Below are 15,204 nucleotides of genomic sequence, written 5' to 3'. Positions count from 1 at the left end.
AATAATATGAAAAACAAAAACGGAAGGGTTGTGAATTACTTTTTTTCTTAAAAAAAAAATCTCATCTTTTCAGTGTAGCATCGTTTATAACAACAAAAAACTGAAACAAACTGAAATAGCCATAATTAGGAAATGGATTAAGTAAATTATGATCCAGTTATGGAAAAGAATGAGATGTGTTAGCTGAAAAAAAAGCACAGGGCCGAACAGTGGATGAAGTATAATCCCATGTGTTTTTAACAGTATGCAAACATACTTGAATCTGCATAAGCTCCTAACAGTGGTAACCATAGTAGAGTGGGACTTGGAGACTTTTTAAATTGGGTGCCATTCTGTATTATTTGAAAGCTGTTTGAAATTATAATATTCAATTCCTCTTTTGGAATAAAACTTCAAGTATTCAGATAGCTTTCAAGCGTAGCAGGCATTCGAGTTTATCTAGCAAATAAAATCTTTGCTGTAGGCAGGGAAAACATCTTTAAATGTATCGTTTTTACAATCAGAATATGGATGTTGTAATAACACAATCTAAATTTTCTGACAAACTGCACTCATTATAAGGCAGCATTTTCAAACAATTTACCACAAAGCCGTTTTACATGGTATATACGCCACAAGAAAAAAGTGTCAGGCGAAAAACATGTCTACATACAAACAGAATACAAAATGAGAAATTATATATTTCTGATGACAGAACCAAAAATCATGTATTTATGGTAATAACAGTTTATGATATTAGATACATAATGTGACTGATATGTGTCCTATAAGGACACAAAACCTATTTATTATAGGGTAGGAAGCATAAATTTGCTTGGATTCATGCATAGAAAGGTACTGATGATATATAATAATGGTAATATTACATAAGTATTAAATAACATAAAAATCTACAAAAGGAGATCTATAGCATCTAAAAGGTACATTAGCAAAAATAAAGATATCCCGATCAAATTCTTAACTTTAAAACACGTTGTAAGAGAATCTCCAGGACTGGATAAACAGTAGAGAAATTTACTTTGAAGTAGAGATGAAAATATCAAAAGAGAAGTTTATAGTTCTACTTCTATAGTAATGAGGACAAGAAAAGGACAAAAAAACTTACCTGCCATTCAAACTCGCTATCTGACCAATCCCAGTAAGTGCTAATAGAAGAAGAGACATCGCTGCAGACACTCCCCTCAGGAAATAAATCAAAAGAAGTGAAGTCCTGATCATCTAACAGGGAATAGCAATCATCTTGATCTCCAACAGACACAGATGAAAACAGCTCCTCACTGCCTTCTGAGCTGGCAACACTTGTTCCACAAGAAGTTAGGTTCCACCTTCAAAAACACAACATAAAAGAAATCACAAGAACTACAGAATCCACACAATGTTAAGATATAATTAACAGGACATATTTATAACATGTATAAGGAATGTGAGGGTTTTTTTTTTTTTTTTGTATTTTTAAAAGAACCCTTACCTTTTAAGGAAATATACTAAAATATTTATGAATGATATATGTCTAGGAACTGCCTCAAAATAAGGCAGGGGTTGGGGAGTGGATAGAGGTACAGATGAAGCATGATGCCATATATGAATAAATGTTGAAGCTGGGTGACAGGAACATGGGGTACATTACACTTTTCTCTCTACTTTTGTAGCTGCCTGAAAATTTTTGTAGTACACTATTTTAAAAGAAAGTAGTATTTAAATTAGGACTAAAGTAAAATCTTCATCCACAAACAAAACATACAGCATAGTGGTTATGAGTAAGCTCTAGAATCAGACAGTTCAAATTCTTGCTCTGTCACTTCCTAGCTAATTGATTTTAAGCAAATAACACTCTCTCCAAGTCTGTGTCCCAATGGAGGTACTGTGATGATCACATGAGAATGAATACAGAGTACTTGCAGCACACATAAAAAGTGCCCAATATATGACAGCTTTTATTATTGTTAAAGGAAGAGTGGGGCCATTGCAGGGCAGAGAAAAGCACCAACAAGCATCTACACAGGTAGATGTTCAAGAAGTGTTTGTTATATTTAAGTAACTTTTCCATATTAATGCTGTACAGGCTCATTGCAAAGATGTTGGAAAGAAAGGAATGAATAATAAAATGATCAATAATTCCATTATCCAGCAGTAACTAATCTATAATATTTTGGTAGTTTATTTTTATGTGCATACATATTTTTTACAGAATCAGCAACCATTCTGTGTATATATATTTTAGTATATTGCTTTTTTCATTTAACATTAATATGCTAAACATTTTCCTAAGTATATTACTTAAAAATATTTTAATGCCTATATAATATTCCATTGTATTAAATGTATCATAATTTATTTAACTTTATTCCCCCAATAATAGATACATAAGTTGTTTCTAATTTTTTAATATTAGAAATAATACTGAGATGAGCCTTGTTTATAATTATTTATCAAAATATATTATCTCAGGACACAGCTGCTTGAAAGCTAAGTACGGAGTCAAAGAATATGAACACTTCTAAGGATCAATTTAGTCAACACCTTTCTGAAAGGCTGCATCAATTTATACTCCCCAAGGCAGTATATAAAAGTGCTCATTTCACCACAATCTTAACAGCACTAAAACTGCTAAAATTTTTTTTTACCTATCTTATAGGACAGAAACTTTTTGTTTTTATGAGACAGGGACTCACTTTTGTCATTGAGGCTGGAGTGCAGTGACACAAACACAGCTCACTGCAGCCTCAAACTCCCAGGCTCAAGCGATTCTCCCATCTCAGCCTCCCAAGTAGCTGGGACCACAGGTGCAACACGCCTGTGTAATTTTTGTATTTTTTGTAGAGATGGGGTTTTGCCATGTTGCCCAGGCTTGTCTCAAACTCCTGAGCTCAAGCCATCCATCCACCCCAGCCTCCCAAAGTGCTGGAATTACAGGCGTGAGCCACTGCACTGGCACAGAAACATTTTTATATCAAGTTTTATTTATTTAATTACTAGCAAGATCAAATTTTTAAATATTTATTAGCTATTCTGCTATGGTGTTTTCCTATGTGTTAATATTTTCATTACTAATTTTGTAAGAGTTATTTATGCATTAAGGATATTAACATTTTGTCTACAGTATTTATTGTAGGGTTTTTGGTTGGATTTTTTTTTTTTTGGGTCTTGAAATCTATCAATCTGTTTTCTTTTGTAAATTTCCACTAGTTTTATACTATTAATAAGACAATTTTCATTGCTTTGCCAGTAGCATAGGGAATTAATCCTTAAGATAATGATTTAGTATTTCCAGTACTAACAAGCTCCTGAAGTAATGACTGCCTTATGAAAAGTCTGTTATTTACCTATTATTAGGTCGTGTCTCATCCTTCATTAAATCTACTGTTTCTCAAATTACGCACTTCATTTTTTTAACTTCCTCCATTTTGTATGGCTAATCTTTTAGAAGTTCTTGATTTACATAAAAAATTTGGACAATCTGAAAAACTTTATGGTACCTTTTCTTTTGAATTGAAGGTAGAGCATTTTAAAACACTGAAACACACATACACACAAACTATTATAATTCAGTAAATAGAAAATAGATGTCAATAAATTTTTATAGATAGTGGCCGGGCGCGGTGGCTCAAGCCTGTAATCCCAGCACTTTGGGAGGCCGAGACGGGCGGATCACGAGGTCAGGAGATCGAGACCATCCTGGCTAACATGGTGAAACCCCATCTCTACTAAAAAAAAATACAAAAAAGTAGCCGGGTGAGGTGGCGGGCGCCTGTAGTCCCAGCTACTCGGGAGGCTGAGGCAGGAGAATGGCGTAAACCTGGGAGGCGGAGCTTGCAGTGAGCTGAGATCCGGCCACTGCACCCCAGCCTGGGCGGCAGAGCAAGACTCCGTCTCAAAAAAAAAAAAAAAAAAAAAAAAAAAATTTTTATAGATAGTAAAAAAAATAAAATTCATCTAAGAATCCTAGAATATCTTGTAATATTACTTTCATCACATGCTTGCTAGGTGAACAGTATCCTCATTTTAGAAAAATTTTTAATTAACCAAATTATCCCAGGTCTTGCAATAAAAGTTATGAAGAGGAATCACACCCTGCTTTGAGACCAGTCTGGGTAACAAAGCGAGACACTGTCTCTACAAAAAATTTAAAAATGAGCTGAGCAAGGTGGCACATGTCTGTATTCCCAGCTACTCTCAGGAGGCTGAAGCAGGAGGTTCACCGGAGCCCAGGAGTTTGTGGTTACAGCAAGCTGATCCTGCCACTGTACTCCAATCTGAGCGACAGAGCAAGGCCTTATCTCAAAACAAAACAAAAATACATTCTGGACACAGTAAGCCCTATCTACATTATGTCCTGAGCAAACTATTTTTCTCTTGTGTCTTCGAATTACATGTGATTTTTTTCCCTTTATTCATTCACTCATTCAACAAACATTTAGTCAGTATCTTCTATGTACCAAATAATATGTTCAGTGCTAGGAAAAACTGTTAGATAATTGTTTTTAATTAGAATTTCTTTTTAGCTTCTAAAAATTCTGTAGAAATGTGTTTCTCTCCATGAGTAATAATGACATTCCTTAAAAAAAAAAAAAAGATGCCATATTTAGTAATCTAACCATTAGATCACTGCCAAAGGAGTCAGGAATTTGCTTCATTTTGTGCTCTTACCTTTGGGCAAAGTCAGTGTGTTTCTCAGTTTTTCAGATTTGTAACCATCACAAGGTTCTGAATGTTCTCAGAAGTCTTTGTCTTTTGTTTTTAATTATCAGTGGCAAGTAAACTGAACTCATAATTGAACAAACCATTCATAAAATAGAATAATAATATTTTTTACTAGTAAAGATTGTAACATTTTTTATATCCTCTTCTTTTTTTTTTTTTTTTTTTTTTTTGAGTCAGGGTCTTGCTCTGTCAACCAGGCTGGAGTGCAGTGGTGCAATCATGGCTCACTGCTGGCTTGACCTCCTGGGCTTGATTCATCCTCTCACCTCGGCCTTCCCAGCAGCTGGGACTATAGGCACATACCACCACGCCTGGCTAATTTTTGCTTTTTTTTTTTTGGTAGAAAAAGGGTTTCATCATGTTGTCCGAGCTGGTTTCAAATGCCTGGGCTCAAGCAATCCTCCCACCTTGGCCTCCCAAAGCGCTGGGATTATAGGTGTGAACCAATGCACCTGGCAAAATTTTTGTATCTTCTAATCTGCAAATTTTTAAGATCATAATTTTAAGGCAATATAGATAAAAACAAAGTAGGAAGTACTTTCATCCATTGCTAGTGACAGTGTAAGTTGACATAATCTTTCTTAAAAGCAATTTGGCAGTACTATGTACATCTAGAGGTTTAAAAAGGTTCATTCATTTGGAATTAGTAATTCCCCTTCTAGGAATTGTGTTCCCTTCCCCAAATAGAAATTTGGAAAAAAGATGTGTATACAAATATGTTCAAACAATACTATTTGTAATAGTCCAAAAGGGAAAACAAATGCCCCTAAAATATAGGGATTAAATGATATATCTGAATGGTATTTTTATAATCACTAAAAATCATATTTTCAGACTATTCAAAAGGAAAACACCCAACAATGTAAGTGCAAATATGCAGGTCACAAACTGTATATACAGCCTGATCCTGATTTTTAAAAATTATATATGTACATAGAAACATTAAAAGAAACATCATTAAAATGTTGATAGTTGTTACCTTTGGGGAAAAGGATCATGAGTGGTCTACAGTTTTTTATATGCCCTCAGTTTTCTATAATAAGTTTTTAAATAAAAATTTAAGTATGATTCTTTTAGACTGTTCTGTCAGTTTCAAACTTGTAATGAATGTCCATTGTGTGCTCAGCACTAAACTATTCAAATTTACAAGCCCTTACATTTTATTCCACTAAGAGAAAGCTACCTAACACTTCGATTCTAGCTATAACCATAATATTACTCTCAAAGGAGACTTTCTTCAAAATCGTGAAAGATGTTGAAAAGAATTCCAGTGAAACACAGTGTTTAACTCAATCACTAGGCTTGCTGCCCAAATTTTAATTTACAAAAAAATAAAGCCAAGAATATTTCTCTGCAAGGTGTTTCAGCAAGAATATACAGACTAAGGACTTTCAATAGTATTTTGGTAAATAGCCATTTAAATGTTAAAATTAAGAATTAAAATTAAGAAAAGCATGTGCACCATGTATACATTCCTCTGCAGTCCCCTTTTCTCTCAGGTGGACCTGATTGCCACTTCTGAAGATAAGAATCCAGCCAATGAGCACATAAAGTCCTGTCAAGCTGATGAAGGTCATTTGAAGTCTATGCTATACATTCATTCTTAGGGGACAGTGCCCTATCAGTACTTGTATTCACCACTGACTCTCTGTCAGAATCCCCATATAGCCAACCTGACCTCTGCTGCTATTCTGGAGTCCAACAGACCACCAAGGTTCCAAGTTAGAGAATATACAACCCCTTCTTCTACCCACTTAAGTTCCCTACTTTCCTCCTCGCTATCTCAATCATGTTGGGTTCATTACCCATCTTTCCCACCCTCTTTATTGCCTTGGAAGTAAAAAACACTCTGTGTCATTTCTAAGGCTAATGATCCCATTTGCACTTCTGAGTTCATCATCTCTATCTCTCATCCCATCTTCTTTTATATTTTCAATTTCTCCCTTTCCTGTGGCCTGCTTCTAAGGAGGTAACATCTCTATTCTTGGAAAAGAAAAACTAAATGAGGTTAAAAAAAAAAAGAAAGAAAGAAACCTTTACTTCCCTTTCAAATTCTCACAACATCTCCCCTTCTCCTTTCCTTCCCTGCTAAATTTATTGAAAAGCTTCCACTTTCTCAACCTTTGTAACCTGTAGTTCCACTTCTATCACGTCACGGATTTCTACTGATTACTCCCAAATCTGTATTTCTAGCCTGGATATTTCTCCAAATCCTAACCCCCATTTTCGACTTGTCTCAGCAAGTCCCCAAACCAAATTTCTCCAACATGGTTCTCCCACCTGCAACCCACAGCTCTTCTGCACCTCTAATTCTGTATCTAGATAGGAAAACTATGGGTGTTACCAAAGGCACACAATAGTCTTTAGGTTTTTCTGGTTAATGGTGATTGAAAATGGAGCTCTAAAATCACATAACTGAGTAACTGATTTATGCGACAGTTTGGAAGTGCTAAGAGAAAGCCCCCATTTACATCAGAAAATCACTGCCCCCCAAACGAAAGAAAATGTCTTAAACACTATATATGTTCCACACTGACATTTCACATTTTTAAAAAATTCATTCACTTTTTTGGCTTACTGAAATTTATTCTATTTTCCTAAAATTCTAGACCAATCCATGTAAGTCTTAAGGTATGAATGATTAGGAAACTGGCTGTGTCCACGTAATGTATTTTCTACTGAACCTAGACCAGTGACATACCAACCTACGCCACAAATGACTTTAATCTGAATATTGGGCCGGGCGCGGTGGCTCACACCTGTAATCCCAGCACTTTGGGAGGCCGACGTGGGTGGACCACCTGAGGTCTGGAGTTCAAGATCAGCCTGGCCAACATGGTGAAACCCTGTCCCTACTGAAAATATAAAAATTAGCCAGGCATAGTGGTATGCGCCTACAGTCCCAGCTACTCGGGAGGCTGAGGCAGGAGAATCGCTTGAACCCAAGAGGCAGAGGTTGCCCTAAGCCAAGATTGTGCAACTGCACTCCAGCCTGGGTGACAGAGTAAGACTCTGTCTTAAAAAAAAAATCTGAATATTGCATCCATTCAACCTCAGTGCTGTGACTGTCTTTGTTAATGAAAATTGCAAATATAGCCCAGAATCCAGTAAATGAGTAGGCACAAACTGTCATAATCATAAAGTCCTTATCAAGGGCATTATTTTTTAAATCTCCACATTTTTCTTATCAGGTATCAAGAAGGAAGCAAAATAAAGGTTAAGTCAAATATCTACCAATTAACAAGCTTCCTACTTCCAATGAAATTTGTTTTACAATGACTAAACCCAAGGCAGAATTTCAGCCTACAACTATTTGAAATCTGATTTTTGGGTTGTTGCCTGAATTGGCAAATGACGTGATGTGAAGGGAAAAAGTGACACATACCACTCCAAAATAAAAGAACTCCCTAAACTTTGCCCAATATATGATTTAGCTGTGTATTTCTTCCTGAAAAGAAATGGCTGGAAGCCTATGGTCCTCTCAAGCACCATCTTGAGGAGGGGTAAGAAGGCAGAACATTCCAGAAGGATAATAGATTTAAAAGGCAAGGTAGCCTAGGGCAGAAACATCATGTGCTGTGAATATTGCTAATTTTGCTTCCCCTACTCTCTGCTGAAAAGGATACAGAGCATTAGAACCCCTGCCACCATGCCAAGCCTTGTGAAAAGTAGGGTAGGAGAGGGACGTTGAAAAAAAAAAAAAAAAAAAAGCAGGCAATAACTAGGAAAAATGTTTGACTTGGAAAAACTGGGGCTTCCAAAGAACCTCCTTCTCCCCTCCTCACTGCCCCATTGAAAAAAAGTCCTGACCTCACCAAAGTCTTTTAGGGGAAGAAAACACAGGGAAAAAATCGGGAGGAGGAGGAGGAACAGAACAAGTTGTAAGAAACATATTATTCTCATAGCTTCACTCCCCATCACCTCCACCCAGTTTTGGCAGTACTTACCCACAGCCTCTGCCCTCACTCCCTTGCCCTCATCATCCAGCAGGATCATTCTGAAATCATTTAACTTTCCTGGGTATGTGACTTGCTCCAAGGCTGCAAAACTTAAATGCCAAATATGTACAAAGGTATTCTTTTATATTATTTTCCAACATAAATAACCCTAAGCACACTTGATTTCATGAATACGTTACATTCACATTACAGTGACATCAGGGGTTAAATAGGGTTCTGTGAGTTGGTCTAGGAAACCGTAAGTTCTATTTGTAACACGGGATCGATTAGTTCTGTTCCAGGTTTAATCATTGGCTTCAAAGGAATAGTCTTGGATTTGCTTGACTAGGTTTTACGACCTTGAACTCAATCTTTTCTTTCTGGGACTGTTTCTTCAGTTTTTGCAATGATGATTTAGAGTACTCATAATAAATTTACTGCCACTTCCTTTTGAGATGTGTTATACTGATATTCTGATTATTTAACTATAACACCTTGTTCCCATAGACTATAACTTTCATTTACGTAAGAAACATCTTTTACACATTCCTTGTACCTGGTAGAAGCTCATTCAATCTACAGACTGATTTAAGGGAAGGGAGGGGAGAAATATGCTAAAGACATTAAAATATGAAAGAATTTGATCAAACTCACATCATAAATTTGAATCAGAAGTCAGAACTAAATTTCTTAATTTATCTCCAGTATTTTCCATAGCTGAACCCCTCTCCTAGAGCCTTATCCACACACACCCCCAGCCCTTTGTATACATATCTCAAATATCCACCTATATTAAAAGTTGAGGCTATATCTAGGACGTCTTCAAATCCCCCCACCCCCAAGATTTGATCTAACACGTAAATGCTTGCATGAGAGAAGTCTCCAGAACACTACCTTCTACCGAAATCAGTTAGGAGGAGATACACCCTCTGAATAAATTTGTGTAAGTCAGTCCATCCTAAGCCTTACTCTGTCCCTTCAAAGGGAAAGCAAACCAAGGGATATGTCATATGAAGGAATCTTCCAGATTTAAGCTTACCCAGTTTGGCTGAGCCCAAAGCGCTAAGGCAAACAGTTAATAAAGGAGGGGGGAAAAAAAGAAATAATCGACTAGTTTCCTAGCGCTCAACTAAAAAAAAAAAAAAAATGGGGTGGGGTGGTGGCGGGGGGTGGGGGAACAGGACTGTGAGATAGGTTAAAAATAGGGAAAATTAAGCTTCTAGCTTTAAACGTGCCATCTTTCAACGCCACTTTTCAAAAGATCTATGGATTGATCTTGAGTCATCCAAATTCCTCTACAGTGTACCGGAAATGGAAGGGGTTAAACTTTTGCAGATGGATGGAAACAGGGGCGTATCTAAAAATCAAGGGTGGGGGTTTGGGATTCGTAGGGTACAGATGGGGGGAGGGAAGGGAAGCGAGGGAGGAAGAAGGTAGGGAAGGGAGGAGTCGCTATAGCCAGAATATGAATGAGGAAAAGAGAGTAAAACGCCGGTCGAAAGGAAAATCGGAGGGCAGGGGTGAAAATAGGGAGGGGGGGCAGGGAAGGAGCCCGGGAATGAGTGCTGGTCAAAGGCAGGTGGGGGAGGGTGCGACTGGAAGCGCAGCCCGGGACGAAGGACCAGGAGCAAGGGGGCGAGCAGAGGTGGAAAATCCACCCCTGCCCTCAGGTGCAGTTCGTACCTGTTGGTGTGGAAGCGGTGGAGCGGGTCGGTGCGATGGCAGGAGGACAGCTGGCAGCCGAAGTCGCTGATGTCCAGGCAGCCCGGCTCCTCGCTGGGGCAGGTGCCCACCCCGCGAGGAGGTCCCAGGAGTGGGAAGGGTTCCTCGGGGGTTAGAAACTTCTCGTAGGAAGTGATGGCCGAGGCCTCGTCGGACATGGTTGGATATTGCCTGGCTCGGGCTCCCTCTCTGGCCCTGGGCTGCTCCCGCGCCCGCCCCTGCCCCCACTCTAACCTGTCCGCAGTCGCCGCCGCTCCGGGGTGTGCCCGCCGCAGCTCACTGGCAGGCTGGGCGTCGCGGCCCGCTGCTGCTTGCGGGGTGCGGGGCCGCGCGAAGAGGCTGCTCGAGGCCACAGCAGCCCACCGGCCACCCAGTTAGCGCCTAGGTAGCCTCTGCAGCTGCCGCCGCCGCCCGACTCAGCCCGTCAGCGCAGCGCCGCCGCCCGGCCCGGCCAGGCCCGCCCCGCCCACTGCGCTCAATGCTAGTGACTGCAGCAGTCTGCCCGGCGCCCGCCAGGAGGGGAAGGGCGGCGGGAAGCCACTCCCCGTGCCCCCTGCTGGACCGGAGGAGGAACTGAACCTCCGCCTGCCGCGGCCCCGAGCGGCCCGCCCCGCCCTCTACTCATCAAATCAGGGATTCAGGCCGCTAGAAGGGCTCGGCGCCTCTGGCCAACCTCCTCCTCCGCTTTCTCACTCGCACTTGATTACTAAGCAGGAACCGCAGTCTCAGAAAAGGGACTTGGCCAAGGTCACACTGCGGGTGCGTGAGAAAGCATCCAGATGCCCTGATTCCCAGCGCACTCGATCACCCTGTCCCAATTCAACAAGTATTTATTGAGCTCCTGCAATGTGTGCCCAGCACCGTGCAATGAGCTGTAGGAGAAATCTTCCAAGCAGGAAAAAATAGTCCCTTCGTCCGTCACCCTTGATCACCTAACTCCAAGAACACTACGCTGCAGCCACTCGCCTACTCAGAGCTGCTGGACACGTTGTACTCTTTTGTGCTTTGCGCCTTTTGCTCGTAGGCACTCTGCTTGGAATGCCCTGCCATTTCTCCCCTGCTAATCCTTCAAACTCCAGCTCAAACGTTATCTCCTCTGTGAAGCCTTCCCTGACTCCCAAAGGAGACCTAGGCACTCCTGCTAATTTGCCCCCTCTCTCCCGTAGAAAATATATTATGGAGCTTAACTTGTTCAACTTGAATCAACTTGTTAGGTGTCATATACTGTGCTTTGCTCTTTTTTTTTTTTTTTTTTTTTTTGAGACGGAGTCTCGCTGTGTCTCCCAGGCTGGAGTGCAGTGGCGTGATCTCGGCTCACTGCAAGCTCCGCCTCCCGGGTTCACGCCATTCTCCCGCCTCAGCCTCCCAAGTAGCTGGAACTACAGGCGCCCGCCACCACGCCCGGCTAGTTTTTTGTATTTTTAGTAGAGACGGGGTTTCACCATGTTAGCCAGGATAGTCTCGATCTCCTGACCTCGTGATCCACCCGCCTCGGCCTCCCAAAGTGCTGGGATTACAGGCTTGAGCCACCGCGCCCGGCCTGTGCTTTGCTCTTTATCTCATCTCTCTTCTCTGTATTCTGGACAAGTGGTTCCTGTTCTTGGATGCGTAAAATTTAAAAAATATATATGCAGAGGAAACTCCAAGATTGCTAATTTACTTTGCCCAAAGAAGACAATCTTTAAAACTACCTAATACTATTTTATAAAAGGAAGCACATTTTCATATAAGCACAATTTTTCAATAAAAGCAATTATTTGCATTAACTGTATTTATGAAAAAACTACACTGATCCTTCAGGAAAGCATAGAACTAAAATAGGTGGAAAGGAGGGGAAAGATGAAAGAAGGCAGGAGGAAGAGAAAGAGGGCAAGAGAAGTGGGGGTTGTCACTAAAACAAGCCCCATTCAGTATTAAACTCTGTGCCTTGCCCTACCAATGCAACTTATAGTGAAAACAGCTCCGCTTTTCCAATGTGCCTTTAAAATGTATACATTATCTTGCTTCAGTTACTTGTTTGACTGTTGAGCATGCCTGCTTTCTTTCATTGAGATTGCAAGAAGGTATGTTGCATTGTGTATGTGGCTTTCAAAATGAATCATTCATTAATATCTAATGAGGCTGACCAATTTAAACTTCTGGAAGTGAGGCTGATGATGGTTTGTTCTATGGTCCCTAATGCACCAATCCCCAGGGGTCTGAGGCCAATGAGGCTGATTGGGCCATGGCTTGGTCCCCACAAACAAGAGACTTGATTAGCCAAATGAAACAAGAGTCAAGTGCTCCATGACAATGTAGGTACTCAGGTTAATAAGTACTGTTAATAAGAGCTGTTAATAAGAAGCTAACGAAATCATGTAATTTATTTTATTTTATTTTATATATTTTTTGAGACGGAGTCTTGCTCTGTCACTCAGACTGGAGTGCATTGGTGTGATCTTGGCTAACTGCAACCTCCACCTCCCAGGTTCAAGCCATTCTCCTGCCTCAGCCTCCCGAGTAGCTGGGATTATAGGCATGTGCCATGACACCTGGCTAATTTTTGTATTTTTAGTAAAGATGGGGTTTTGCCATGTTTGCCAGCCTGGTCTCAAACTCCTGACCTCAAGTGATCCACCCGCCTCAGCCTCCTAAAGTGCTGGGATTACAGGTGGAGCCACTGCGCCTGGCGGTCTAATTTAAATATATATACCTTTTACACATACTATAAGAGGTGGGTGTTTTTTAAACTGGAGTCTAATGATAGAGTATGTGAGGTTTCTACAAGTATGTGTTTTACTTTTGTGTTTGATTTTAAGCATATTCTGAAATATCTGTATGACCACATAACTAACTGCTGTCACATGATTAGGACATGTATTTGAGTTTATTTTCACAATGAATTAGCATAAGGTAATACTACTTTAATTGTCATGATCTAGTGAGAAGACAAATGAGGTGAACCTCATACTTGGCATCTTCCTATACAAATGAAGGGTTGCAGTAGTCTGAAAAGAAGAAAGTGATGGGAAAGTGGAGTCAACCCCAAGACATACTTACAAGCATTCTGAAGGCCAAGAGCATATGCTTGCCAGTCAGTAGTATGTTCACGTTTCTAGGGCAGTTTTGTTTCATCATATATACCACATTACACTGACTTTGTAAAAAAGTTTGTGCACAATTTGTAAATTTCCTTTGGTGTTACATTTGTACAAGAGCTTTATGAACATGCAGTTTATACTTAGTGTTTGCTTACATTTAAGAAATATTATAAAAAGAATTTACAGAAATGTTTGGGTGTGAGATAATTAAAAAAAAAAAACAAAACAAAACAGAGGTCCTAGGCCGGGTATGGTGGCTCATGCCTGTAATCCCAGCACTTTGGGAGGTCAAGGCAGGCAGATTACCTGAGGTCAGGAGTTCGAGACCAGCCTGGCCAACATGGTGTAACCCCATCTTTACTAAAAACACAAAAATTAGCTGGGTGTGGTGGTGCACGCCTGCAGTCCCAGCTACTTTGGAGGCTGAGACAGGAGCGTCGCTTGAACCTGGCAGGTGGAGGTTGGTTGCAGTGAGTCTGGGCAACAGAGCGAGACTCCGTCTCAGAAAAAAAAAAAAAAAAAAAAGAAGAGGTCCCTGCATATATTTATCAGTGAGAAATACTGACATAGATATGGATAGCAGTACATAGAGTTTGTGCACTGTATGTATAATGTTTACTTAACTATATGGTAATAATGTATTAATACATCTTAACCAAGTTTGTAATCATTAGAGTTGATGACTGTTGGGCATCCTGCCTTCTTGTCTCACTTCGATTTGATTTGTCCCTTGGGTGTACTTCACCTCAATGGATTTACCCAATTCATCTCTCCCTTCCATTCTCCAACATCCTTCCTAATTTCTGTTTCTCTGAAAATGTGGGTAGGTACAGTAGTTCCTTATTTTCTCTGAAGATCTGAGCCTGAGAGCAAACCCTGGGGTAATCTGCCTTGAAGTCTTCAGATGCATGATTTACCTACCAGAGAGCTGATGGCTGCAGGAGAGACTGAGTGGTATCGAGAATTGTCAACTAACTTTTATCATTTTGTTTACCATTGGATAGAAATACACTGGACTTGACCCTTATCTAACTTTTATAATTAGATAAGGTAATCTAACCCCTATAATTTTTTCATGTGATTGATGAGCTCAAAGTGTGTGTGTGTGTGTGTGTGTTTGTGTATTTAGCTGAGTCAAATATCACCAACAAAACCTGCTGATAAAACAAAGCTTGAATTTCTTATGTATTTTGGCAAGGAAAACCTCAGCTTCCACAAACTTTGGCAATGTTTCAGAGGGGAATGTCTGGGCAGAATTTATTAAGAATTGGAAGTTTGATTTAAGGTGGGTATTTCAATGTGGGGTCTTGATTAAGATTGGGTAAGAATCATTTTACAATAATCCAGGATTGGTGGAAGAAGCAAGATGAGGATTTTGAGGTGAGAAATTCAGAGAATTGTAGGGGGCAAACTGTTGATGCTTTCCATTGAAGAGGTGGTAGGTCTTTCAGGAAGTTCTGTAAAGGATGTTAAGAATTAGATCAATTCTTTTTGCATGTGGATGTCCAGAAGCTCCTACATTATTTATTGAAAAGACTATCTTTCCTCCATTGTATTGCCCTTGCTCCTTTGTCAAAGATCAGTGGACATTTAAGGAAAGGATGAGTTTGGCTTGGGAGAAAGATTAGTGAGGGCTTTACAGTGAGTGACATTTGGCCTGGGCTTTTAGAAGAGTAGGCCAGCAAAAGATGGGCAATTTAGACGAAACGTTGTAACACTGAAATTGTGGATCGTTTCTGTGGTGAAACTGGTGAATTCTGAAA

At 40.0% G+C, this 15,204-nt stretch overlaps 1 protein-coding gene across 2 annotated transcripts in view; it reads right to left on the bottom strand.

Moving 5' to 3' along the window:
* Window positions 1-10,832, bottom strand: part of FAM199X (family with sequence similarity 199, X-linked) — a 29,896-nt gene extending 19,064 nt beyond the window's left edge. For both annotated transcript variants that reach the window (XM_005594268.5, XM_005594269.5), the window contains exons 1-2: window positions 10,323-10,832; window positions 1,106-1,325 (exon numbers count right to left, since the gene is read on the bottom strand). In XM_005594268.5, coding sequence (XP_005594325.1) covers window positions 1,106-1,325; window positions 10,323-10,519 — 417 coding nt within the window. In that variant the 5' untranslated portion in view covers window positions 10,520-10,832. The remainder of the gene's footprint in view (window positions 1-1,105; window positions 1,326-10,322) is intronic.
* Between the last annotated feature and the right edge of the window lie 4,372 nt (window positions 10,833-15,204).

This window comes from Macaca fascicularis, chromosome X, assembly GCF_037993035.2.
Source record: "Macaca fascicularis isolate 582-1 chromosome X, T2T-MFA8v1.1".
Taxonomy (NCBI): Eukaryota; Metazoa; Chordata; class Mammalia; order Primates; family Cercopithecidae; genus Macaca; species Macaca fascicularis.
Note: the sequence above shows the minus strand (reverse complement) of the source record. Positions and strands in the feature narration are given on the sequence as shown.